Source organism: Stegastes partitus, unplaced genomic scaffold (genome assembly GCF_000690725.1).
Source record: "Stegastes partitus isolate 25-593 unplaced genomic scaffold, Stegastes_partitus-1.0.2 Scaffold155, whole genome shotgun sequence".
In the NCBI taxonomy this organism is placed as follows: Eukaryota; Metazoa; Chordata; class Actinopteri; family Pomacentridae; genus Stegastes; species Stegastes partitus.
The window spans coordinates 586,635-612,243 of NW_007577886.1; the positions used below are offsets into that span (position 1 = coordinate 586,635).

Below are 25,609 nucleotides of genomic sequence, written 5' to 3' on the forward strand. Positions count from 1 at the left end.
AGCACCAAAATCAACAATCAGTTTATTCTACTACTGTAGATTTTGAATCATCACATCAGTGAAATGTGCCACTACTTGTTCAGCTGCTCCTTGACAACAGATTGCCGGTGAGCCAGGAGCAGTTCTTGCTGCTGCAGGACATCTGCTAGAGTAGAAAACATCTTCATGTTCCCCTGCTGAACACAGGTATACCTATGAATTTGCTTTTTTTTTTTTTTTTTAGTGTGTTCATGTGCTCAAATATATCTGAAAGATTGGCCCACCGTGCAACCTGTTCAGTATTCTGTACGTACTGAACCAGAGGGAACTGGATATCTGTAAGAAAAAAAAAAGAGACTTCCCATAAATCACAGAGCTGGAACAGGATTCTGCCCTGAGACAGCCAGCAGACTTCAAGCGTAAGCATCTATTTCCATGCTGAGGAAATAGAGGGACCACGTCTTAATCCGACAATATACACCAATCAGCCACAATATTAAAACTACCTGCCTAATATTGCTTAAAGGCCCCTTCAGACAGAACGCAATTTGTGCTGTGCTCAGTCCAGTGCACTGCCGGGGAGGAGTCACAGAGTACAGAGCAAAGTTTTTAAAACTTCCAGCTGGACTACGTCACCTCATCCTTTAAAAGCTATACTCCCGGTTTGTTGCAAAAACCTCAACAATGAATATGGATCTGTCCCGTGCTAAGACGCAAGTGTCAGCAGTAGCCCCGTTGGTGAGACAAAGAAAGGGAGCAGCAGTGTGTGCATGAGACCCTCAGGTCCAGAGAGCAGTGGATATACATCACAACACAGCACATGCACTTTGCTCAGTGCGCCGATAAATGATAGTTGTGCAGCGCAAGCCATTGGAATAAATGGGTTTGTGTGAAAGGGCTGTAAGGTCCCCTCATGCCACTAAAACAGCTCCGACCCATTGAGTCATGGATTCCACAGGACCTCTGCAGGTGTCCTGGAGTATCAGACACCAAGACGTTAGCAGCAGATCAGTTCAGTCCTGTGTTTTTGCACTATTAGTCCAGCTTGTTTTTCCAGCACATCCTATAGTTGTCTGATGTGACTGAGAAATGGGGAATTCAGAGGCCAAGTCAACACCTTAAATTTAAATGAACAAAGGGTGCATTATCCTGCTCAAACAGGGCCTGTGTATATTACCTGCAGCAGCGTAAGGTAGGTGGTACGTCTAAAAGTTAGATCCACATAAATGACTAAATCCAAGGTTTCCCAGCAGAACTTGCTCAGAGCATCACTCTGTCTCTGCTGGCTAGCTTTCCTCCCATAGTGCATTCTGCTGCCATCTCCTCTCCAGGAAGAGCCTCACGTTCCCGGCAGTCCCCATAATGGAAAAGAAAACATGGACAGAGGTAGCATGGGCACTCTGACCGGTCTGCAGCTACGCAGCCCTATACTTAGCAATCGTGATGCACTGTGTGTTCTGGCACCTTTCTATAATAGGCAGTATTAGAGTTTTCTACAATTTGTAGCTTTTCTGTTGGACTGGAGCACACAGGTTTGCTTTCAGACATCAGTGAGCCTTGAGTACTCATGACACTGACACCCTTTCACCAGTTGTCCTTCCCTGAATCACTTCTGGTAGGTGCTAAGTAACCACTGCACACAATTCACAAGATCTGCCGTTTTTGGAGATGCTCACAATTCACTCAGATCTTTATGTTTGCCCGTTTTCCTGCTTCCAACACGTCAACTTTAAGACCTGAGTGTTCACTTGCTGCCTATTACATCCCCTCCTCTTGACAGGTGCCATTGTAGCGAGATTATCAGCGTTATTTACTATACCTGTCAGCGGTGTAATCTTAGTGGCTGTGTATAATTTGTTAAGGACATGACAGAGATCGTCTGACAGTTTAGATTTATACAGTGGTTCCCAAAAATACCCCCTTGTATCTAACATCAATTAAACTGCATGACGGCACTACATTAAAAAAATACACAAAATCCTGTATGTCCTAATGCAATACATAGTATGTGGGCTGCAAGGTGGATCAGTGGTTAGCATCATGGTGAGGACACCCGAGATCTTTCTGCGTGGAGTTTGCATGTTCTCCCCGAGCAGCGTGGGTTCTCTCTGGCTTCCTCCCAAAAGGTCCAATAACATGTTGAGATTAATTGGTGATTCTAAATTGTCCGTAGGTGTGAATATGAGTGTGCTTGGTTGTCTGTCTTTAAGTGTAGCCCTGTGATAGACTGGTGACCTGTCCAGGGTGTCCCCTGCCTTCACCCTGAGTCAGCTGGGATAGACTCCAGCCCCCCACGACCCTAGTGAGGACTAAGCGGTGTATAGATAATGGATGGATGGATACATGGTATGTGCAAAATGAACATTAACATGTGTACCTACAGGGCGCCGCTATAGCTCACCTGGTTGAGCTGGCGTCTCATGTGCAGGGCTACAGTCCCGATGTGGAGGTCATGAGTTCGAATCCCGCTCATGACCCTTTCCCACATGTCCTCCCCCCATTCTCCTCCCCTACTTTCCTGTCTCTCTCTCACTGCACTATCCAATAAAGGCACAAAGGCCAAAAAAATAACTTTAAAAAAAAAATGTGTACCTGCAAATGTAAGCACCCATTTCTCCTTTAATCGACTGTGACAATGCAACAGCGCTGTCTGCTTTGGAGAACCTGGATGCATAAACAGCCTGGGATGTCAGCTAGATGTTAAATCTGCAGGTGCTCAAATGCAAATGAATTAGGACAGCTGGTAAAGGTGACTGACATCTCTAAGGACAGAGTGCACACAAGCGTTCTGTGGGTGCACAAAAAAGGAAAAGAAAAAGAAAAAACCTCCTCCATTAAGTGCCCGTGGTCTCTACAGGGCAGCGATGAAATATAAATGAATTAGCGGCTGCACGGGGTTATTTTACACAAAATAGATGCCGTGTTTCTTCTTAAGAGGCTTTACAACGGGCACAAATCTCCCAAAGGAAATGTGTGATAAAATCCTAGCATGACGGATGCCAAGAACATGCTCGCACACACACACACGCTGAGAAACCCAGAAAGCCATTTGTGTTCAACAGACAACATATCAGGATGCTCTAACCACTGTGGTCCCGGGGTAATACACGTCAAAAACTGTGCATCCTTTTTGTCCCCCTCCTCACCTCGCCACCGTGGCTCTTATCTCCTTTCCCAATCTTTTCTCCTTCTTCATCCACTCCTCGCTGCCCTCCTACTTGTTTCTCCTTTGTACTTTGCACCTCTTTTCTCTTCCTCGAAGCTTCAACATCACCTTCCCAGTCATCTTAGGGAGAAAATAGCAGGTGTCACTGGCCCAACTATCTTTCTCTGCTCTTTCTTTTTGGTGTACATCTTCTTTCCTCCTTGTCTTCCTTCCACAAAAAACGCTCCTCAACCTTCTGCGATTTTTCTTTTTTGTACATTGATTTTGGATTATAACTCTTGTGCTCTCACCTGCTATCCTCCTCTGGCCTGCTCTTAGCTTTTCTGAATACCATTGTACTTGATGTCAACTTTGAGCATTTTCTGCAGCTTTCTTTCATCCTCCGCGCCTCTCTCCTGACCTGTTAAGCCCTCTTATTTCACTGTTGGAGCCGCTAAGATGATTAGATTAGATGCCCCTATCCCATTATTCATGAGGCTACACTCATGAATTCACATTACTGGCAGTTCGCGTCAACTTAAAGCTCCCTGCCCTTACCTCCCCCCATTTGTTGTCTCTTCTCCTCATGGCTTGTCATGTCTTTTTTCCGGCCTCTCTTTCTCACTTCGCCCATCAATCCTGCTCTCCCGCCTCAGTCCTTTAATTTTTTCTCTTCCTCTATTCTACCCATCTGCTCGTCTTCTCTCGCTTTGTCTCATCTTTTCTCGTCTGCAAAAAACGAACGCCCTCCTTCCCTCTTCTTCTTCTCACGATTTATCCTCACCAACCCTGTTTTGTTTTTTTTTTTCCTCCTCCTCCGCCTTGTCTTTTTCTCTCTCTCTCTCTCTGACTCTCAGAAGACCTCCTGGCTAAAAGGTGTGAAGGAGGAACTAAGTGCTTTCTCCTGTCTATAAACACTGTCCTTTATGCCCGTGTGGCTCTGGGCCTGCCTGGCTGTGGGAGGCGAAGAAGGGGAGTTGTCTGCAGAGATTTATCCATTGCTCAATCTCCTTTGTCTGAAATTTTCTCACACTCTTTTCTTTCCCACCTTGTCACCTTCAAGGCAAAAGAATGGCCAGCAGAGGGATTAATGAAAAAACAATAAAGAGGGTGCAATGAGACAAGAAACTAAACGGCCCTATTGTTGTGCAGGGATGAATGGACGGCGCCGAGAATTTCTGCACATAGTTTAATCAGAGATATATTGAATGGCTGGGTCTTGAAGTGAAACCAGCAAATGTAATTATAATTAATGATTGTGACATTTTTAAACTCGTGGCTTGAGAAATCCTAACCTGGGAAAAGATATTAATGCACGAAAAATCTTTATTCATTTACTCACATGTCACAGGAGCGGCCTGAGATTTAATATTCGAGGCTGACGCTGCATAAGCAATGAAGTAAAAAAAAAAAAAACATACAACGAGAGACGAGGGCTATTTGTACCTCTCAGAAGAAACTGAGGACTTTGGGGGCTCTGATATTTACGCTGGAGGGTAGGGCTTAGAATTACAGTCAGTAACAGTAAATACTGGATAAAGATATTGAGGTCTCCTTTTTTTTTTTTTTTCCCCCGAGTTAAGGGGGATCTCCTGAGGTCTGCTTCGGGCGTACTGGAGGCTTGGACCTTGAAATGAAGGACTATAAGTGCTATAAAAGAATCAGAAAAAGGAATGGAAGCAAAAAGGAGTAGACATCCAAAGCACAACCTAACAAGTATTTTTGTGCCTTTTCAGCCAACAGGGATGAACCTGGATACGAAACCCATCATGTAAAACAAGACAAATAAAAAGAGAACGGTGCAAGAGAACAAAGAAGATCATTTCTGGACTCCACCGACCAGATACCCGACTGGTGATGTTCTGTAAATGTTTTCCCTTGACTCCTTGTAATACAGTTTCTGGACTTATTGGTGCTGCTTTCAGCTTCGGCGGTGCCGATAAAGGACATTATAGCAGCGATGTCTCATAATAAAGCTAAATTCTAATATTTCTGGGGTGCAAATTGTGTTGAATGTGCTGTTGACATCTAATCATTAGTGACATTTTCAACCAAGAGGGCATCAAGTGCATGAGAAATAGACAATTTCACAGTCAAACAGTTCATCTCCCCAAGCAGCAGTCCCTCTTCACCTTCCCCGCTACCAGTTCTCTTCCCCAAACTACGGAAATTGAAGCTTATCTTATTTTTCTTGTTCTTTTTTTCTTCCTGCATCTCACTCTCTCTCCGATTTCATCTCTGCATGTCCATCTATCTCTCTCTCTCGTCCTATCTATCTCTTTATGTGCTCGGCTAGGGCCAGTGCCACTGCATTGGCCCTTTCCGAGCATTTCATTAAAGTGCTTCTCATACCTCTTTCCTCTCCACGTTCACCCGCCTGACCCTGACACGTTGTTGTTTGTGTGTTTCTGGATGTGTGCAGTGTGGGCATGTGTGTGCAGCCATGGCCCCCGGGGACTGCCGGTAACGGTTCCAATAATTGCCTAAAAAACAGGAGAAATACCCTTGATAACCCTCTCCTCGCCTATCCTCTCCTATTCCTGTATCTCTCGACCAGACTCGCCCACATGATTTACACACACATCACCCGTTTGTGAAGGAGGACGAGTAGGTTTGAGCCTTTCGCTGTGGTAACTCGGTGCTCTGACTGACAGCCTGTCAAGTGGGCATCAATCATCAGCCATAGGGAAAGCCTGTAATAATTTCCCTATAGATGGGATGGCACGGGCGTAAAACTTGAACGAAAGAGAGAGAACGGGAAGCAAAAAGTGCGCAAAAGAGACGAAACACTTTCCTTTCCTTTTGTCAAGTTGCATAAGATTGCGCAAACAAGACAAAGTTTAGCATAAATTATCATCTTATAATGAATTAAAAAAATTATCTCAGACATCCTATTCCACCTCCCTTTCTTTTATTTCACCTCCTTCTTTTCACTACCTTGTTTTTTTATCCCGTTGTTCCTCTGGGTCTGTGTTGGAAGCAGCAGTAAATGAAATGGCTTTTAAAAAAAAGGACAAAAAAAAAAAAAATCACGACAATAGAGGCCACGGAGGAGGGAGGAGGCGGAGCTGTGTGGAGAGGTGAGAGAAAGAGGGATGGAGGGAGGATGAGGGTGGTATTTGGGCTAGTTTGGCAGTGGGAAAAACAATTATAATCTCCCTACGGGGTGAAGGGGGTATGAACAAATCCACGCGCATGCTCTACGCAAACACACACACACATACGCGGAAGCACACAATACCCAACAGATGAATTAATCTTGCTGTCGCTGGGCACGGGGCATGCATGTCCTTTCATTTCTGGAACAGCAACTCTGCGAGTGACTGACTGAAAGAGTGTGTGTTTATACGGACATTTATCCAGATAAAACATCATTTTTATGAAGCGACATGAAGACACTGACAGGTGTAATGGTCATAAAAAAATCCACGGTCTAAATCATGTTGATTATTTTGTATTTGCTTTTTTGTAATGCAGTCGGCTCTCTCATGCCAACAGAACCTTGAATTCAATTGTGCCGAATAAAAGCAGCGAGACCACAAGAGAGCATCAAATCAAATCAGGAAGAAGTTTTTTGGCTGCTCCATGCCTTTGTAGTTTATGACTCTAATAAAACACAAAGTATTAGAGTGGGGCTGGCTTTCCAGTTGCACAGTGTGTAGGTGCGTCGCTGTGAAGCTCCACAGTATATCAGTGGCGTTTATTAATTTATTGAGGGTTTCGTCCACTGGTCAAATAGTGCTTCACCCAAGCCAAATGCTCTTCAGGGAGGGAGTTACTTTCCAATTGTTATTCCCCAATAAATAAGGTTCTTAATTCCTCGTTGTTGTTTTGTTGTGTTGGATCTGTGCATTGCGGCTTGGCAAATGATCACATGGACACAACAGTTTAACAGAATAGAATAAAACAACACTGTCGAGCTAAATCAAACACCACTCCAGGACGTCTGGACGGCCATTGTTTTGCTCTTCAGGCTCCATATTTCAGAATAAAATAATGGACACTGCATAAAACTGTCAAGTCTCAGCGTTAAATTTAGATTTAAGGTTTAGGTCAATGTTTAAAGAGCTGTGGGGGGAAACATCGCCCTTTTAACACACAGTGACGGTCTGCTTGCCTGACCATCCTGCCTCTAATCCCGTATTCCATTTGAAGTGGAAATTCTGAATTTCTGAGTTCCGAGTCGGAAATTTCGACTGGGGTGCTCCCTGTAGTGAGATTTGCGACTCGGAAAGTTGGAAGAACCTCATTAACCTTCAGTTCAAAAATCTGCTGTGGCTGCCGAGCCCATCCGCAGCAGCGAAAGCCGGAGTATTTACTGCTTATTAGCACATCTGTCTCATTTGTGTCTCGTTAAATCAGTCGAACGCGCAGCGCCGTCGAGCTTGTACCTGTGCACATGTTGCTGTGGTGTTTGGATGCACAAACCACCACCTGATGCCTCGTTACCAGCCGGGATCGCTAACAATGGCTCACCTGAAGGCAACGTTTTCCTGGAGGTGTCCATGTTGGTTCATCGACTTGGTAATGCAGAAAAGGAGGATATTTTTTGGCTTCGTGTCTGTCTGTAAAATTACATATAAATCTTTGGGCACTTTGTTAAAGAGTCAATATCATAGGGAAGGCAGGATTTATAATTAAACATATTAAACCGAGGGTGAGAAAAGTTGCAGCATTAAAAAAATATAATTTATTGAACAATAAAGTATGTAAATCTATCCCAGTAAACCCTGAAAATAAAGCTATAAATCTGTTAATGTGTATTTTAAAGGGGCCACGTATCAGATTATTAAATGTAAACGTATTCATATTAAGCCTGGGACTTGACATGCTGACATCAGTTGTTTTATTTCACACTGAATGCACTGTAGCACATCACAAATAACGTGCTGCTGTCCAAGTACTTATAGTCTGGATGGTATTACACTCAGAGGTCTAAGATGAGTTTTCAGATAATGTGTTTTTTCTTTTTTTTTTTTTTTGTAACATTCTGTTGAAATGAAGCTGTAGCTGTAAATGCAGTCAAATGGAAATAATTAAAAGGAGCAGGCTAACAAACGGCATATTTTAAGTCTGACTCAAATGATTCTGTAACATTCTTGAAACTAATTCTATTTATTATCCAGCAATTATATGTAAAGCTGCCGCAATCAGCGTTAGAGGCAAAAAAAAAAAAAAAAGTAAAGAGAGGCAGACTGTTATTGTGATCAGCACAAGGCAGAGCTTTGGCAATTCTACTGAGCAGCTTGAATTGTTATGTTGTTAGATGTCATCGTGAGAAGATCAAGTCTTATAAACTCACATAGAAGCAGAATTTACAGAAAGAAATTATGCATAACTAGTTAAAATAGGGGCATGCTGTCAGAGTTACAGACACAATTACACCATTTATCCATCCATCCATTATCTATCCACCGCTTAATCCTCACTAGGGTCATGGGGGGCTGGAGTCTATCCCAGCTGACTCAGGGTGAAGGCAGGGGACACCCTGGACAGGTCACCAGTCTATCACAGGGCCACACTTAGAGACAGACAACCAAGCACACTCACATTCACACCTACAGACAATTTAGAATCACCAATTAACCTCAACATGTTTCTGGACCTTGTGGGAGGAAGCCAGAGAACCTGGAGAGAACCCACGCTGCACAGGGAGAACATGCAAACTCCACACAGAAAGATCCCGGGTGTCCTCACCGGGACGCAAACCGGCGACCTTCTTGCTGTGAGGCAACGATGCTAACCACCGCTTACCTTTATCAGAAAGAGCTGTCAGATCTTGAACTTTTTGACAGTCATTGAACTCCTCATCTGTGTGCCGTTTACTGGGAACCTGAAAACCTCAACTTAAAATTGTTCTATTTAATCGTAGTAATGATGTCTGTGTGGATGCTGTTGTGACCTTGTCAATGGTGCTGCTGCCTGTCTTAGCCAGGACACTGTTGAAAAAGAGATTTTTAATCTCAATGAGCCTTTTCCTGGTTAAAAAAAGGTGAAACTTTAAAATAATCACTTCACTCTACATGTCCCATTTAGTTACAAAAAAATAATAATTCTTACTCTAACCTCTGTACAAAAAAAAATAAATAAAAAAAGTGAAGTCATCCGAGACTTAGCTGTAACCAACAGGTGGCAAAACTGTTGTGACTTTTCGGCTAAACTGGGCTGAACTGCAGGCTGTGCTCACACAGAGCAGAAAGAGGGAAATGAGAGGAGAAATAAAAATGTAAGTAGATCAACGTCTACACTTCATACAGTCACCATTTTTTCTCCAAGTTTGGAAACACCTGTGGGCAGCAGCATGTCCAAGGATCAACATCGTCTCATGCCAGGTCACAGCACAATAAGTGGAGGAGGTAAAGAATGATGCCACTCTGGTTTCTCTAGTGCTTTCTCACCTGGTCCAACGTATTTGAGCGTAAACCCCATGTCCTATTGGCAAAATAACATGAACAATAATAAAAAGAAATGTCGTTTTCAGTTGAAGGACAGTGCTGCTTTCCAAAAAGGAGAAAAGAAAAGAAAAAAAAGCCACAACAAAAATAATTTCATGGTGATCTTTTTCCATCTACAGTGAAGGACTGTCTTTGTGTGATTAGAAAGGGGAAGCTGGCTGTCAGGCAGCCATGTAGCGGGAGAGAGAGTGTGCACTGGTCAATGCTCAGTAGGGGCAGGAAGGAAACCTTTCAATAGAGATGCACTTCTGACTTCTATTCAAATGACACTTTCTATCTACCAACCAATCAACAGACCTACCACCAATCGAGCACACACACCACAACACCACACACACACACACACACATTATTCAAAGTCTGGTTGGATCTGGTTTGTCCCCAGCTGTCAGCTGCTGGACTCCCCACACACACATGCACACAAAATAGCATTATATTGCCTCTTGTAAAATGTCAGTGTTGCCATGGATACCCCACCCCCCTTCCATTCCCGATTAGTAGGGAGGTTAATTGAATTATTGCAATTCATCTCTCAATAAAGACAAAGCCCGAAAGAGAAAAAAGATGAAGTGCAAAAGAGAGATGAGGGAAAAAGAAGTCGATGGAAACGGACTAAGATTAAAGAACGGAGAGGTTAACGTCTTTGTAATTTAGCCACGACTACAGCGGAAAGGTGCAGCCATATATCTGGTGGAGCGGAACGACCAGAAGAACGTCAATGCATCAAGAAAATGACCATATGGCCAGTGTTTGTGCATCTCCACGTGTGTGTGTGTGTGTGCGTACAGTTGTTTGTTTGGCAGTTGGATAAATGGATAAACGAAGGGAGGATGGCAGCAGGAGGACGGTTTCCAGGCTCTGAGTGACGGAATGGCCTTAGAAAATTAGAAGCTATGGTCTCTATGGCAGCTGACTGCACACGTCGGCGAATGAAGACACGGAGATGTGGAGGACGGACAGAAACATGGGAGGGGGCGGCAGAGGAGGAGACAAACGATGAAATGAAACTGTCCCCAGTTTCTATGGCAGCTAATTTTAGTTTAAGTCATCCCTATGTGTGTGTGTGTGTGTGTGTCGAATCGTAGTGAGAAGAAATAGACAATGAGGGTCAAAGGGCAGACAGGAAGAAGAGCATAATGATCTATAACATTTTTTTTTTTTAAAGGATTGAGATAATAACACGTAGCAAGAAGGCAAACGCAGCTGCAGATGGCTGTTGGCTGTTAGCTGGTAGATGAAGGCTGATATGTATCAAGAAACAAGTTGGTTTAAAGTAAGAGCACGCGTACTTTATTAGAAATGCTTAGATTTTTAGAACATACTGTAAACTGTAGCCTCGTTTTAAATCGAAGCTGAGCGTTGAAGACGAACCAAAAGGCTGCCTTTAGATCAGCTATTTGCACACAAGCGACCCACCAGCTTTCATACATCGTCTGGATGCACATGAATCAATACAGACTGAAGCTATAAGACCAAAACCACATGGAAGCTAAAATCAATGAGTTTTGTTCTGCTTCTCCGAGAGTGTAACTCGTTATGCGGTTAAGTGAGCGAAGCGCCACCTGCTGGCCTTGTTCACATACAGGGCAGCTGTGGCTCAGGCAAAGTTTGTGGTTCGATTCCCCGCCCCTCCACAGTCGAAGTGTCCTTGGGCAAGACACTGAACCTGAAGTTGCTCCTAATGGCAGGCAGCACCTTGCATGGCAGCTCTGTCGCCAGTGGAATGTGATCTACTCTCAGATGTACGTCGCTTTGGATAAAAGAGTCTGCTAAATGAAACTGCAAATTGTAAATTGCTTGATAAAGTTATCGGGTTTATAGCTCAGCTGGTTGAGTTGGTGACCCATGTACAGGGGCTATAGTCTCCGATGCAGCGGCCATGGGTTTAAATCCTGCTCATTGCTGCAACCCCTTCCCCCATTCTCCTCCCCCAATTTCAACTGTCCTATCTAATAAAGGCAAAAAGGCCAAAAAAAACTTATCAGGTTTGAATTTCGAAGCTGTCCTGCAGCCTCGATCCATCTGTTTCACGGTGCTCTGCAACAAGCAGAATCTGTAAGTGTATTCAAGTTTATTTGATGGTATCATTTAACAGCAGAAAACTATTTTGGGAATGTCTGTTTGATTTATGGTGTCTATATTTGTGCTGACGTGCATGGTGCATTATTTTTTTTTAGGTTATTTGTACAGTAGCTGTGTACTGAGAGCTATTTTGTATTTGTTCCACTAAAGCACCTGAAGTACTAGGAGAGTGTTTAGGCCGTCGCACAGCTAACACATAGTGAGGGCAGCAGAAGTTTCATTTAGCATTTTATAAATTCAGGAGAGGCTACGTTGTGCTACTGGAGCGAAGCACATTCACGAGTTTAATCCAAAAAAAAGTCACATAAAGTTAGAATAAACCGACACTGTTTCCACAAATCAAGTGAGAAGTTACATAAAATAACACCTAATTTCATACTTAGAGGCCCTTCATTCCAAGGCTTAGCTTTGCAGAAGTGAACAAGAGCTGAGAACTTAATTCTCCTTCCTCCCCTCGTTCACATATGCAGGACCAGTAAACAGTCCAGGCCAGTTTCATTTATTCTGAATTAACAAGTCTGCATGCGTCCTCTGCATCATGTCAGCGGAGGACGCCGAATCCTCGTTGTGTTAATTAAAAGTAAATGACATAATGCTGATGAAACATTCATGACAGAGCCCACGGATTCATCAAGGAGAGCTGGCTGAAAATGTAGCAGGTTTTTTTGTTTTTTTTTTACAAATGAGGATTAGGTTTTGTATAATATAGGAAAGATTTGAAAGATGTTTCCATGAAAGTCAGGCATTACGACTAATCAAAGTCGCGTTTTCATCCTTTTCCCACGGCAGACTGCACGACTTGATTCCATTGTGAGAATGAGGAAAAGTAACAACCTATTGTGAGCCGAATGTGTCATTATAAACTCTCACTTTAAGTGTTTTTCAGGCGGAATCAAAGAAGGGCCGTGTCATACTATACTTCCCCCACAATCTAATTTCCCTACAGTTGATATTAACAATGAATCAAATGACTCATGTGAAGGAGCACTTTAACGCAGGCATAATTTGCCGTGAGAGCTAAAATCAGCATTGACCTGTAAAACAGTTACGCAGCTAAAACAAGTCTTTCCTCTCAGGTGGGACACGAGGAATGTTTACATCTGTCGCCCAGTTTAACATGCATGTTGTTTACTGAATGTGTGCATCAGTGTTTTCTTACATTTGCCATAAAGTATTAATAGAGATGGGGCTGCAAGGTGGGTCAGTGGTGAGCACTGTTGCCTCGCAGCAAGAAGGTCGCCGGTTCGTGTCACCTTGGATCTTTCTGCGTGGAGTTTGCATGTTCTCCCCGTGCAGCGTGGGTTCTCTCCGCGTTCTCCAGCGTCTAAATTGTCCGTAGGTGTGAATGTGAGTGTGCTTGGTTGTCCGTCTCTAAGGCCTCATCCACACGTAGCAGGGTATCTCACAAAACAAGATATTTTTCTACGATTTGTCATCCACATGAAAACGCAGATTTACGGCATTAAAAACGATTCTTTCAAAAACCTCTGACCGAAGTGAAGATTTGTGAATCCTCTGTTTATGCGTCTGCATGTGGACATCAATACCCGGGGTTTTAGGTTTGGAATCGTCACTGCCTGCGACAAAATATGTTCTTTACATCGCATATGTGACCTGTGTTTACATTTGGAAACAGCGTCGACGCCCTCAGAACGGTGTTGGCGTTGTCTCTGGTTTAGGCCCAGATACCGCTCCATGTACAAGAACACAGGCGAAGGACGACGTTGAGGACGGTTATTTTCCGTCATCTTGCCATTCCACGTCTGAGGCATGTTCTCCATCAAAGACACCGTCACCGGTTTTGGGTCAGACCGGGACGCACTGCCAGCTGGTGGGAGAACTTTGAGACGGAAATCGTGCTCCCAGAGGAATGGCGTGACAATTTCTGTATGTCCCGGTCGTCGTTCCTGTCGTTGGCATTGTTACATCCTCACATAGAATATGAATGTGCTTAACAACGCACTTACGCGGTTAGGTGCGGATTAATTTTTTTCTAAAAACGAGGTGGTGTGTATGTACATTTTTATATTAGATAGGATATTCGGTTTTACAAAAACACTGCAACGTGTGGACAAGGCCTGAGTGTAGCCCTGTGATAGACTGGTGACCTGTCCAGGGTCGCCTTAAGTCAGCTGGGATAGACTCCAGCCCCCGCGACCCTCGTGAGAATTAAGTGGTGTATGGATAATGGATGGATGGATATTAATAGAGGTCTAACATCACATAGATCTGTTGAAAGCTGAAAAAAAAAATCCATACAGTAGTCAATGAACAAACACACACATGATCAGGGTTACAGTCAGGTGAAAGTCAAAGGCAACCACATGAGGTCCAACTGTTTATCTAACTGTGATTTAAAACAAATGTTTGAGCCTCACGTGCCAGATTTCTCTGAGTAAGTTTCAGTGTTATAGTGCACATGTCTCCGTGACTTTTCCGCCGCTACCGACACTCTTGTTTATGTTTGGATTACAGTGTGAGACTCCAACAGAGGAGGGGGTCTTCTAAATCTTTTAAACGGCACATTAATATTTCACCAACAGAGAAGATTGCAATATTTGGAGGAAAAATTCAAAATGCCCTGATTACAAAACTCAACTATTTTTTTTATTTGCATTCCAAATGAAAGCTCTGCCGCAAAAACAGACGAGTAGTTTGCGAGGGAAAAACACTCTTTGTAAACGGCAGAAATGTTTAGGATGAGGCGTGTATGTCAGAGTTTATAAAGCGCCGGCCTCGTAGCGTGCGCTTTAGTTTTGTTGGTAACGTGTTTACATTGTGTTTACTCATCAACATGACAAAGTCTGATTTAGTTAATTTCATCACACTCAAAGTCAAATGTTTCTCGCACCCTGGAGGCATTCGCTTCATGCTGACTTTAGCACTACGCCACATCGTTCCTGTGAATCACAACGCGTTCCACTGTGTCAGAATAGATAAACTGAAAAGATGACAAATCTTCTAAATATATATTTCAGCCACTCTAATCCATTAAAACTTTAATTAAGAACTAAAGAAGATGGAACATTTTATTATCTTTTTTTTTTTTTTAATACACATCCCATTTTGCATTAGCAGCCCACATAATTAATCTTCACCGCTGCTGAAACACTATCACCAGTGTAATTTGTATCACATTAATGAAAGCAAATATTGTGAGTGTCCAGGTTCGACAACATTGAGATTACTCCTTCATTTCCTTGTTTGAGTTGCTGTAGTTTATTTCTATTCTTATTTCATATTGCTGTGCATAAGACAATAAAACTCTTGAATCTTGAATTTCAAATGTTATAGTGTGTTATTCTACAGAAGCAGCTCCCGCATTGCAATTCCAACGTCACAACAAATCCTACTAAATGAACAAACCATAACAGCGGGAGTTTACTTAAAGTACCATGAACTGAATTTCAACTTAAATGACCTTCTGGATGACAGGTGAAAGGGAAAAAGGCTGCACTGCAAATAATCTGGGACTTGCCAAGATTTAAAATCTTATTTACAGACATGATAGATAATTTGGCTTGTTTTAAAAGTTTTTTACTCATTTTTAGTCCTTGATTTTACAGTACAATCTTAAATTGGGCATTAAAAATCTTATTTCAAGATTCCTTATCAGGTAAAAATGTACTTGCTGCATGGACAGATCATTTCACTAGTTTTAAGTCATGTCTTCTCAAATTTAGTGTTTATATCTTATATTTGGGCTAGCCTTTTTTGCAGTGTGTAAGTCAAGGGAGGAGTAAATAAACGCATGTATGATCATCATAGCTACGGACATCATGGGTTAGAGATGTTCCAAAGCCCAGAGAGCCCAGGGCTCCAGAGGTTGAACAGAAGAACAATCACCTTCAGGATGACGCCAGCTTAGGCAAAAATGAGAACTTCTTTGGGGATATGCAAACATAACTCCTCTGAAATGCAAAAATATTAAAGTAAAGCCAATAAAACCAATGTATGTTTGGAATTGCTGCACAATAACCTCAACAAATTTGTTTTTTTTTTCAATTTGTGTAATCAAAAGGTTCATCTTCTGCTAAGTTTCAGTAACACGTGGCCGGTTAGTATTCCAGATGCTTCACAGATGTTTATGAGAAACGATTTTCCCCCATTTCTGTCCTGATCTAGTGCTGAGTTTTGCAGCTGCACTGTATAACCGTGTGACTGAACCGAATGAATCACAGCCCTAGATTAGTCATTCTACGCTTTGGATTATTTATTTAGTCATATTGTTAAATATAGTGCTATTTAGCAGTAAATAGCAGCATAAATAAATCACTCGTCATCGGGAATGGCATTGATGGAGAGCCCTACATTTCACAGAGGCACCAACACAGACACAACACGCTAACAGTTATAGATGCTGGCAGCCTCTGTCAGGTTTGACTTTGCATACCTTCTAGCAAAGGTGTGAATGTTGTTTTTTTTTTTCTTCTTCCTCCTCTATGTGTGTGGCGGTGTGTGCATAAAGGCAGCTGTGTGCCCCGTGTGTCAAGACTAAGCTGAGATGAAAAATAAGCTGAGACAACTATTGAGTTCCCTCCCTCCTGTGGTCTCCTCCTGCTTTCCATTTCCTCACCCCCCACCTTTCCATAGACTGTTATCCAATTAGGTGATTCTCATTGCCTTAATCGATGGAGACATGAACGGGCATACGCTGACATGCATACAGACGCGCGCACACACATTCGCACACACACACTGAGCTCCACCTGTTCCACAAGTGAACTATGGAAATTGTGGGAGGGGGGTGTGCTGTAGGGAGTTAAATGTGAATATAAGTGACAGGAGCAGAACCACAATTAAGTGCCATGCAGGAGCGAGAAAAAAAAAAAGAAGGGGGGAGGGAGGAAGAGAGGGCATGCGATTTAATCTGAGCCCATTTACACACTCCTGAGACGATTCTGTATATATACACACACACGCGACCCTCGGGGCAGGGAGCACAGTAAATTATTTGGATAAAGCATTTAAACAGATAATTCTGTTTGGAATTAAAATCTACTTGGACAGCTTTATATTGTAATATGCACTGCATTGTTAGAGATGGTTATTGTGATGTGCCATTTTGTATTATTCACTTCAGTATAATGGTTCTATTGCTTCACAGCCAAGAGAATTTGTATTTTTTTTTAGAGAGCACAGGGGAATCCGAATGTGCTGCTGCAGAGACGAAGGCTAAACACATATGTGGGGGTGTGGCATCCTCTTTGGGTCGACTACACTCTAAAGATAGTTTAGATGTTATTTTATGTAACTGTGCCACATTCCCTAATGTAGTGTAGAGTCAGTAACAGTGAACTGTGCTAAAAATACAGTCGTGATTTGATAATCCGACGCTAAATGTAAAACCTTCTTTTATGTCGGATAGCAAGGCTGTCGGATTGTCAAGACGGAGGTCGAGATACAAGGAGGGCTTGATGCTGGAAGGCTCAATTGTTGTTGATATTTATTGTTTATAGTCGATATATTAACTAGTGTATTGCTAGAACACGACGCATCGCTGGATTTCACGCCTAATTGACCGGCGCGATTGTGCACATTCCGGCCAATTTCACCCTGGGGGAGCGCTCCAACAGGGTGGAAGTGGCCGGAACGCACAGGCAGTACTTGGCTGCTGATGGTAGTTTAGTTCGCGGTCACAGTTCTGTTTCCACCATCAGCGGCGGAGGGGGAATGGTGAGCAAGATACGCTCCACCATTACCATTCATGTTTACTTCCCCAACAACTGAGCACGCTCACTGCGTGTGATGTCGTCGTGTCTGCTTCTGCGCATGCGGGACACTTTTGGGTCGTATGAAGTTCACACAGCAGATCACATACAATTTAATTGGAAATGTGAACAAATTCGCAAAAAATCGGATTTCACCAAAAAATCCAAATTAAGCATTAAGTCCTGCAGTCTGAACGTAGCCAATCTGTGGGATTGTTCAGTCAGATAATACGCTGTTATCCTGATTGGTGACATAAAACGTCATGTTGGAGTCAGAATCCAAGGCTGTCGGTATGTTAAGGCTGTTTTTAATGGGTTCTTTTCATTTTTCCTAAAAACCTGTCGGATAGCAAAGTTTTCGGATTGTTAAGGGTCAGATTATCGAGTCACGACTGTATATATGAAAACAAGTCAGTGACATAAATGACCCTAAAGTCAATCATCTATGTGAATGGTAAGCTTTCCTTTTTAACACTTTTGCACCGAAATACTGAGAGTAAACATGAGCGGTTACGCACTTTGTTTGGTTTACTGTGGCTCGCCGAGCTTGTGAGGCTCATTCCTGCGTGGAACATCATTCCGCAGAACTTTTAACGACAGCAGAGAAGGTGCACATCCCTCGAGAGCTGCACCCTGCTGGTGGAACAAATGTGTTAAAAATAACAGATTATTGATCATAATTGAATCCAGCGCTATATCTGGCTGTTTAACAACGCCGACCACAGAGGACACTACGAGATGGGAATGGGAGCTCGATGTGGAGAAAACAAACAAATCACTATAGACTAGCAATTGCACTCTTTTGATCACACACTTGGCTGCGTTTACCTCCATATTCCACCGAGACGTCAGACATGTCACAACACTTCACCTTCCCCTCTGAGCGTCTGCTGAGACTGCTGCTCTCCCTTCCCTGCAGCATTATTCCATTATGAGTTCTTTTTTTAAAGCCTGGTGGTCTCCGACTAATCCCACCGCTGAACCTCGCCGACTGAGCTCCGCTTCACACAGAATGCATCTAGAAGGGGCTGATTGCATAATGAGCTCCTACCTTTTGCAAATCTGGCACTAATTACGCTTAGATTTCCAGCACGGACCGAATGAAAGGCAAAGGCAACGCAGCTTGTCGCTATGCACTTTCATGTATGTAAATTTAGCCGTTAAAGAGGACATGTGGTTAATGTTGCAATTAATCACACTTCTGAATGCGGTAGGTTCTGACTGTTTACAAGTGATTAGCTATGGCAGTCCTTTAATGAACCCCATAAGTGCTGTGACATTTATGATTTATCTGGCTGCAATTTCCAATGTTTTTTTAATGTCTGATAAGTGGATTAAAATTGTAGTATCTTCATTATTTTGTAATTATTATTTCTTGCTGTAATTTTAAAAAAAACAAGCACAAAGAAAGAACAAAGAGGAGTGTTGATGTGATGTGGTTCGATTGAATAATAGAGAAAACACACAGCTTAGTTGTGTTTCAATCGTGAAAATATTGAAATCTTCCAAACGCATGTAACCAACTGTTTTTCGTTTCTGCTTAAAGCCGCACCAAGCAGCACACAAGACAGAGGTGAAGGCCATTGATTTGTCAGCGGGGTTACTAGTTAGCAGGACAAATACGCTGATAGACAGGCGGATAGAGAGACAGCCAATCAATTCATCAGCTAGCTAACTACACAAACAGATGGGCAAACAGAAGAGCAGCAGGCAGACAGGCAGGGAAATGAGTTAGGCGGTCTGTTCAGTACCAGGCTGATACGAAGATGGGGGAAGAATTCCTTGTACCACCCACAAATTTGGACAGACCAGTCAACAGACTGAGGGACTTAGTGGCCTGCTGGAGTTCAAACAGTCAGGGATGAGAGAAGCAAAAAACTAAGAAGCCGGTTTATCATTAAACACTAGTTGGTCGAAGTCCCCCGCAATTGCAAATTAGCAGACTTTCATCTATCTCACTAAAAAATCATTTGAATGTGATGTATGAGGCTGCTGAAAAAGAACATGCACACTCCACTACAGAACAAAAACAAAAAACCGACAATGCATGAAGTGCTTAAAAATGTACGTCCAAATAAAGACAGAAATGACACACGGCAGGATGCAGGAACATGCTGGTGGCTCAGTCTGCTTGGTCAAAGAGCAAGCGTTCAAATGCTGCCTCCTGCTGTGCTGTCACATCTCTCTTTACTCCCTGTATTTCACACAATGCTAATATTCTAAATAAGACACTTGAGATGCAAGCTGCTCACTTTCCCTGAAAGACAGAAGTAAGAAACAAACAGCAATTTAGCCCACATGCACGCGGAGCCCGGCTAATGGAACGACTCAGGTTGGGACTTCAAAGAATTACAGCCTGAGTACCAAACATCACTGTAGAGCCCTTATATCAAAGCAAGAGCCTTAACAAGGCTCTTAGAAGTACACAAACACACGTACACTCATGCTCGTACAATACATCCATGCAAGGTCCCCGGAGCGAATCTCTGAAACAGTGACACACTGAGAGTTTGGCCACCGTTGCTCGCTACAGGCATGACTCCTGCTGCCGGTTTGACTGAAATGCAAACAAGCTGACAGATTTATTCTCTGTGCTTTCCATCACGCTCTTAGCCAAGGCTAATATAATGTTTTTGGTGTGTGTGCCTTTATTTCCGTGTGTGCACGGGCGCTGATAATGGGGCCTTTGTATTTGATTATCAGTTAATTAAATCACTGAAGGGATTCTAAGTTCTGGCATTTTTCATGCTGCCTGTTTAAATCTATTGGTTTTTTGTTTATCTGAAGTCAATAAGAAGAATCTGCCAAGATGTGGGACCAGTACGTGATTACCAACTTGCACCGGTGCAAAACGCGCTATAGCGCAAAAATGTTCCGATAGCAATCAGTCACATTTCTAACATTGAGCCTATTTGTATTCACCTGCATATTTTAATCATTAACTTTAATCAGATATTTAATACTAAAGCACAGAAGACTCGTACACTGTGAGGCCGATCTCTTTTAGCAGTTTGTATTATTGGAAAAGAATCACGTATGTCTTTATCGATGAGATATCTGATATCTTTAATCCCATTAAAATTCACTAACGAATATGTGGGTATTCATTATGAACACAGTAAAGATCTTATACTGCTGTGCACTGAAAAAGCTTGTACAGTATGTCACAGTCATAGAGCACAATATGTCCATAAAACAATAAATATAGCATTATGGTCTGCTGTTTGAGACTCACTGATCGGCTGTTTAATTGTAAAGTTTGTATATAAGTACTGTATCTGCTTCTTCTCATGCCTGCCTATTCCTGTATTTTGATTAAATCCCTGTTTATACTGAAGTAATTTGCTCAAAAGGCAGCCAGCCAGTCAAAAAGGCTGACACACACATGGATTTTTGGGCGATGATCAGTTTATCATCCAAATTTTACTTTGTGCCAACATACTAGCTTCTCCATGAAAAAAAAACTTGTACTCAGTGAAATATGTTTCTCCAGTCATGGATTCGGGTCCATATGGGCAGCAGTTGTATCTGCCTCAGATCGCCTGATTGTTGAGTCTGGTGAGCTCATCCCAACTTATAATTCCAATAATGTAACACTGTATGTATATAATGTAATAATGACATGTCTAAATAAAGCCGATAATCATAAACATCGGGAGAAAGATAATCGCTGAGGTTTATACCTACTTCACAAAAGCTTTTGGATGACTATCAAACACAAAAAACAAATGCCCTAATTAGCTATTCACACAGTGCAGTTCGAAAGAATGCGTGTGACACATCCTGTTGTCAGATGAATCATTAGTCATGCGGGCGGTGCCAATATATTAGTGCTGTGCTGCTGTATTTTGAAATGTGCTATGTTTCAGGATTCTAGTTATAAAGTGAAAGCGTCTAAAAGTTGCTGTCAGGTGGAGTCGAGATTTATCGTTTGCTCTGTTTGAATGAGACTCCTTGCACTGTCCAGCTCATTAAGTGACTTCTTGTCATGTTTCAACAACAAAACACTTCGCCGAGAGTACAACGCCTTGAAAGGGAGAAATAACACAAATGATAAATGACACCGAGATCCATTTCAACATGAGGATGAACAGAAGGTTCTTTAAAACACATTTTCATCTGCTCATAAAACAAAGACAGCTCTTAATTCTTCCCATTACACGGTATCATGAGTCGAGCTGGAGCGGGGTAACCGATAGTTTGCATGCTGATACTTTCCCTAATGCTAGCCTAGACGTCCATGTGTTTTGCGTATGCCTGCTTGTTCCTATGTTGTGTGTTTTACGGTTGCTGTGTGTGTGTGTGTCCGTGCCTCCCCTACAGCACTGGCAATGTCACAGCGCCATCCAACACACCCACACAGGCTTTCTGCCTCTCTTCAATGGCATTCCATGTTATTGTTACTGCTTGGCAGGAATAAAGGCTGCTCTTAGGAGTTTAAATGGTTGTGTAGAAGGAAAATAAACTAATAAAAAAAAAGTAAAGCCGCTTTAAAGACCAAAAGAGTGCATTGTTTTGTGATGTTGCGAAGCAGTCAGTTGTTCTGATAATCTGTAGGAAGTTATTTTCTAATGACAGGAACAAACCTGCATCAAAACTAAAGGGCATCATTTGTATAATTTGCTCTTTTAAAGATAGGTACATGTGTATTGTGAATCTGGTAAACTTGCTCTGGTAACCATGTCTGCTTATCTGTGACGTGAATTAAAAAAAATAATAATCTAATGTCATACTCATCTCATTGTTGGTGACTAATGCTGTACATCTACACTTGAAGGTATTTGATAGACGAGTCGAGAATATCAGCTGGACAACAGCATTGCTAAAAGGTTACAAACACATTTACACTGAACTCTTTTCAATGTTCTGTTGATAGTCAGTCCTGTTGGTTTGTTAGCTGTGAATGAGCAGCTAGATCCGAACTCTCTCACAGACAGTAATAATAAAATCTATGCCAAAGTGGATGAAAGAGAAAAAAAAAAGCTGCATAGACGAGCGTATCTATTATTTGGCCAAAGTATATGAACATCCCCCGGTCAATTTCTTGTCCAGAATAGATTTCTATGAAATAAACCGACTGGCAATCAAACCGAACGGGAAAGAGGAAAAAATAAATAAAACACTACCTCATCCTCAGCTGATTGTGATGCAGGTCAACTCAAAGGGCATGCAAGCAATGCACAATAGGCTAAATTAAATACAGAGGCTGTTTTTGAGCCAACTTTTTTAATGCAGTTTGTTCACATGAATTAATTTCTTGTGTTCTTTGTATATTGAAGAGGTCAACATAAATAGAGTTAGGACTGTGAAACAGCCTCGAGCTGCTGCGTCTCACATTTTGCAGTCAAACCAAGATTTTCTGTGGATATATATTTTTCAATATTTTTTTTATTAAATCAATTGGATATTGGAAGTAACTATGTTCAGCCTGCGGGGCAGAACCTTTGTCTCCACCATCTGGCAGCGAGAATAATTAAACAACCACTGTTGCGCATGCTTACAACATACGCCTGCAGCGTTTGCCCGAGCCATTCATCGATTTTCTTTGTAGACTGTAATTCTTCCTCTGAATGGCAAGTTTCTGTTTTATTTGGAGGGTCAGAAACTTTTCTTGGACGCTTTCTATTTTTTTCTCCATCGCACTTCTAGTTGCTGCATCGCCGTCATTAGGACTGATCCCCTCTTTAGCGCTCGGGGACACATTGCAACACCACATTTTTTTACTCCACTGTATTGTAAAACGCAGAGAGATTCACCTGCCGAATATAATCTTAATCCGCATTGTGTATGCTCGCTTAGCAAGAGCTTGGATAAAATTTAAAGAAGTCGCGCAGTCCTGGTTTTAAGAAATAGTCCAGGAATGTTTGGAATGACTGACAAACCACAGAGCTGTACGTATAAGATGATACAAGACAATAAAACAAATCGGAACTACTGTATGTTTTAGCAAAAGTGAAGGTTGGTAATTGTGACGGGATGACTTATATGAATATGTTTCTATGTCGATACCAAAGTAGAATATGTCAATACTAAAAGACCTGCACTTTGTTTCACGTTGAACCGGATGCCCCTGGGCCGCCGCTATAGCTGGCGACCCATGTACAGGGGCTATAGTCCCCGACGCAGCGGCCGTGGGTTCAAATCCCGCTCATGGCCCTTTGCTGCAGGTCCTTCCCCCATTCTTCTTCCCCACTTTCCTGTCTCTCTCTCGACTGTCCGATACAATAAAGGCAATAACTTGCCCCTGCTGAGTTCTGCCGTTCCAAGACAACACAGTATGACCATCCTACCTTCTTGCACCGCCTGGAAAGGGTTGTTCCCGTCGACGAACTCCACAGAGATGGTAATCTTCTCTGTCTCCAAGATCTCGTTGTTCAAATTGAGATCTGCCACAGCAAGGCGAAACACCTCGTCATCTTTCCGTGCCGACTCGTCGAAGATGGCACCTATAGGGAAAAAAAAGCAGGAAAAAAGGAAAAAGGGGAAAGCATCAGTCACTGTTAGAGAGTTTTTGTAATGGAAACAGCAGCCTCAGAAGTATCAAGCATGTTAGGGTGGATGTGACTGTATCGGAACACAAACATCTGGGGAATACGACATGCTCAGCTGGCATAAGAGTGACCTCAAGAAAGCGTCTTGAAATGACTGACTGCCTTAGTATGATACGGGAGGCTGCAAAAGATACACCGGCTGTATTTTCCAAGTGTGCGCATGAGAAAGCTGTACAGAAGAAGAGCCTTTGCTCTGTTATGACATGCTTGAAATGTCTAGAAATGTGGACTTTAAACATCCAGCCCCTGAATAGGGAGCGAGCTTGAGAAAGATAGGGTGTGAGGCAGAAACAAGTTGACATTAGTGCTCATTCTAAGGTCAAACGCTGCCCAAGTAGGACACACTGACTCAGCCAAAACGGGCGCTGCACAAAGGGAAATGGAAGAAGAGAAGACTGGTGTGTGCCAGTATCTGTAGTGGCAGATAAAGTTCCCACTAGTCGATACTAAATTAGTCATAAAAATAAAGGTCAACCTGCAGCGCTGCTAAAACAGAACGAGGCGACATGGGGTGTTGACTGGCTGGTAGAGATTTGGTCTTTGCTTGGTCTGTTACACACAATTAACCATGTGTTGTGGGGCTTTTTTTTTTTTTCTTTTTTCTCCAGTTCTTCCCCTTTAGTCTCTCATTTCAACCCAGTTTATCCCCTGAATCCATCGGGCCACTAATTGTGTAAGCCAGTGCAGTGAAGCAGTGCTAACTGTATTTCACTGACCAGAAAATAAGCCTCATATTGTATAGTGTGGATGTGTGTGTGTGTGTCTGTGCATGTGAAGACACAGGTTGCAAATTCCATTAATAGCCGGGCAGGCGACGTAAGCTGAGGGCTGTTTGGTACCATATTTAGAAAACCGTTGCTGTAATTGGTCCTGTATAGTGTGCTGTTATTACCACAAAGGTTGTGGTCTAAATCCCACAGAGGCCAAACCTACGGAGGAAAATGTGCCGTCTTGATGGTGCAAAGTGCACTTTCGATATAACCGTCTTGAAAAATATTACTTTAATGCGATAAGATTAGTATTTTCAGTCCAGGGATGTGCCAGAGAAATCCACTCGCCTCCTTAATCGTTTGACAGAATGTGCAGCTCCTGCCCCTTGTAGGTTACTATAATGTAATTAAACAGTCGAAAACAATACATTTAATTCAAAACCTGTGGCCTGAACTGTTCTCTTTCTTTCTGTCCCATACTTTTAAACTGGTTGACCAAATTTAACTTCTGAAGGACGACTAATTTCAGCAGCGCCTCTACACACATCCCCAAATTCAAAACCCAAATGCTGTTTGAAAGCAGTTAGGAACGGTATGCTGACTGCCTCTTCATCAAAAGACCTCATGAAATATGTATCCTTCAATAATTTGATTCTTCAGCATTTGGCAACTGTAAATACCCCCCCACTGATTGAGTCCTGGTTCTTTTTATATTCATGCAGTATAGATGAGGTGAGACAAACAGGCCTGGACAAAGCGATAAAGAGTGAAACACAAAGACTCATTAACTATTCCATTAGAGATAAATTATGAATGGTGTCCCAATCAGTTTGAAGATGACACTGCTGGGAAAGGATCTGTACACATTTTAAACTAGCTCAGTGACACAGGAGGACACTGTTAGGTTATATGTCTGGAGGACAAATGCATGGAAAGAGGAGGAGGAGGAGGAGGAGGAGAGGAGAGGAGAGGAGAG

General features: G+C 42.5%; 1 protein-coding gene across 1 annotated transcript in view; it reads right to left on the reverse strand.

The window, feature by feature from the left end:
* The window catches only part of grid2 (glutamate receptor, ionotropic, delta 2), a 584,280-nt gene that overhangs the window by 461,284 nt on the left and 97,387 nt on the right, over positions 1–25,609 (reverse strand). The window contains exon 2 of the mRNA XM_008279344.1: positions 23,663–23,818. Within this exon, the coding sequence (XP_008277566.1) occupies positions 23,663–23,818 (156 nt within the window). The remainder of the gene's footprint in view (positions 1–23,662; positions 23,819–25,609) is intronic.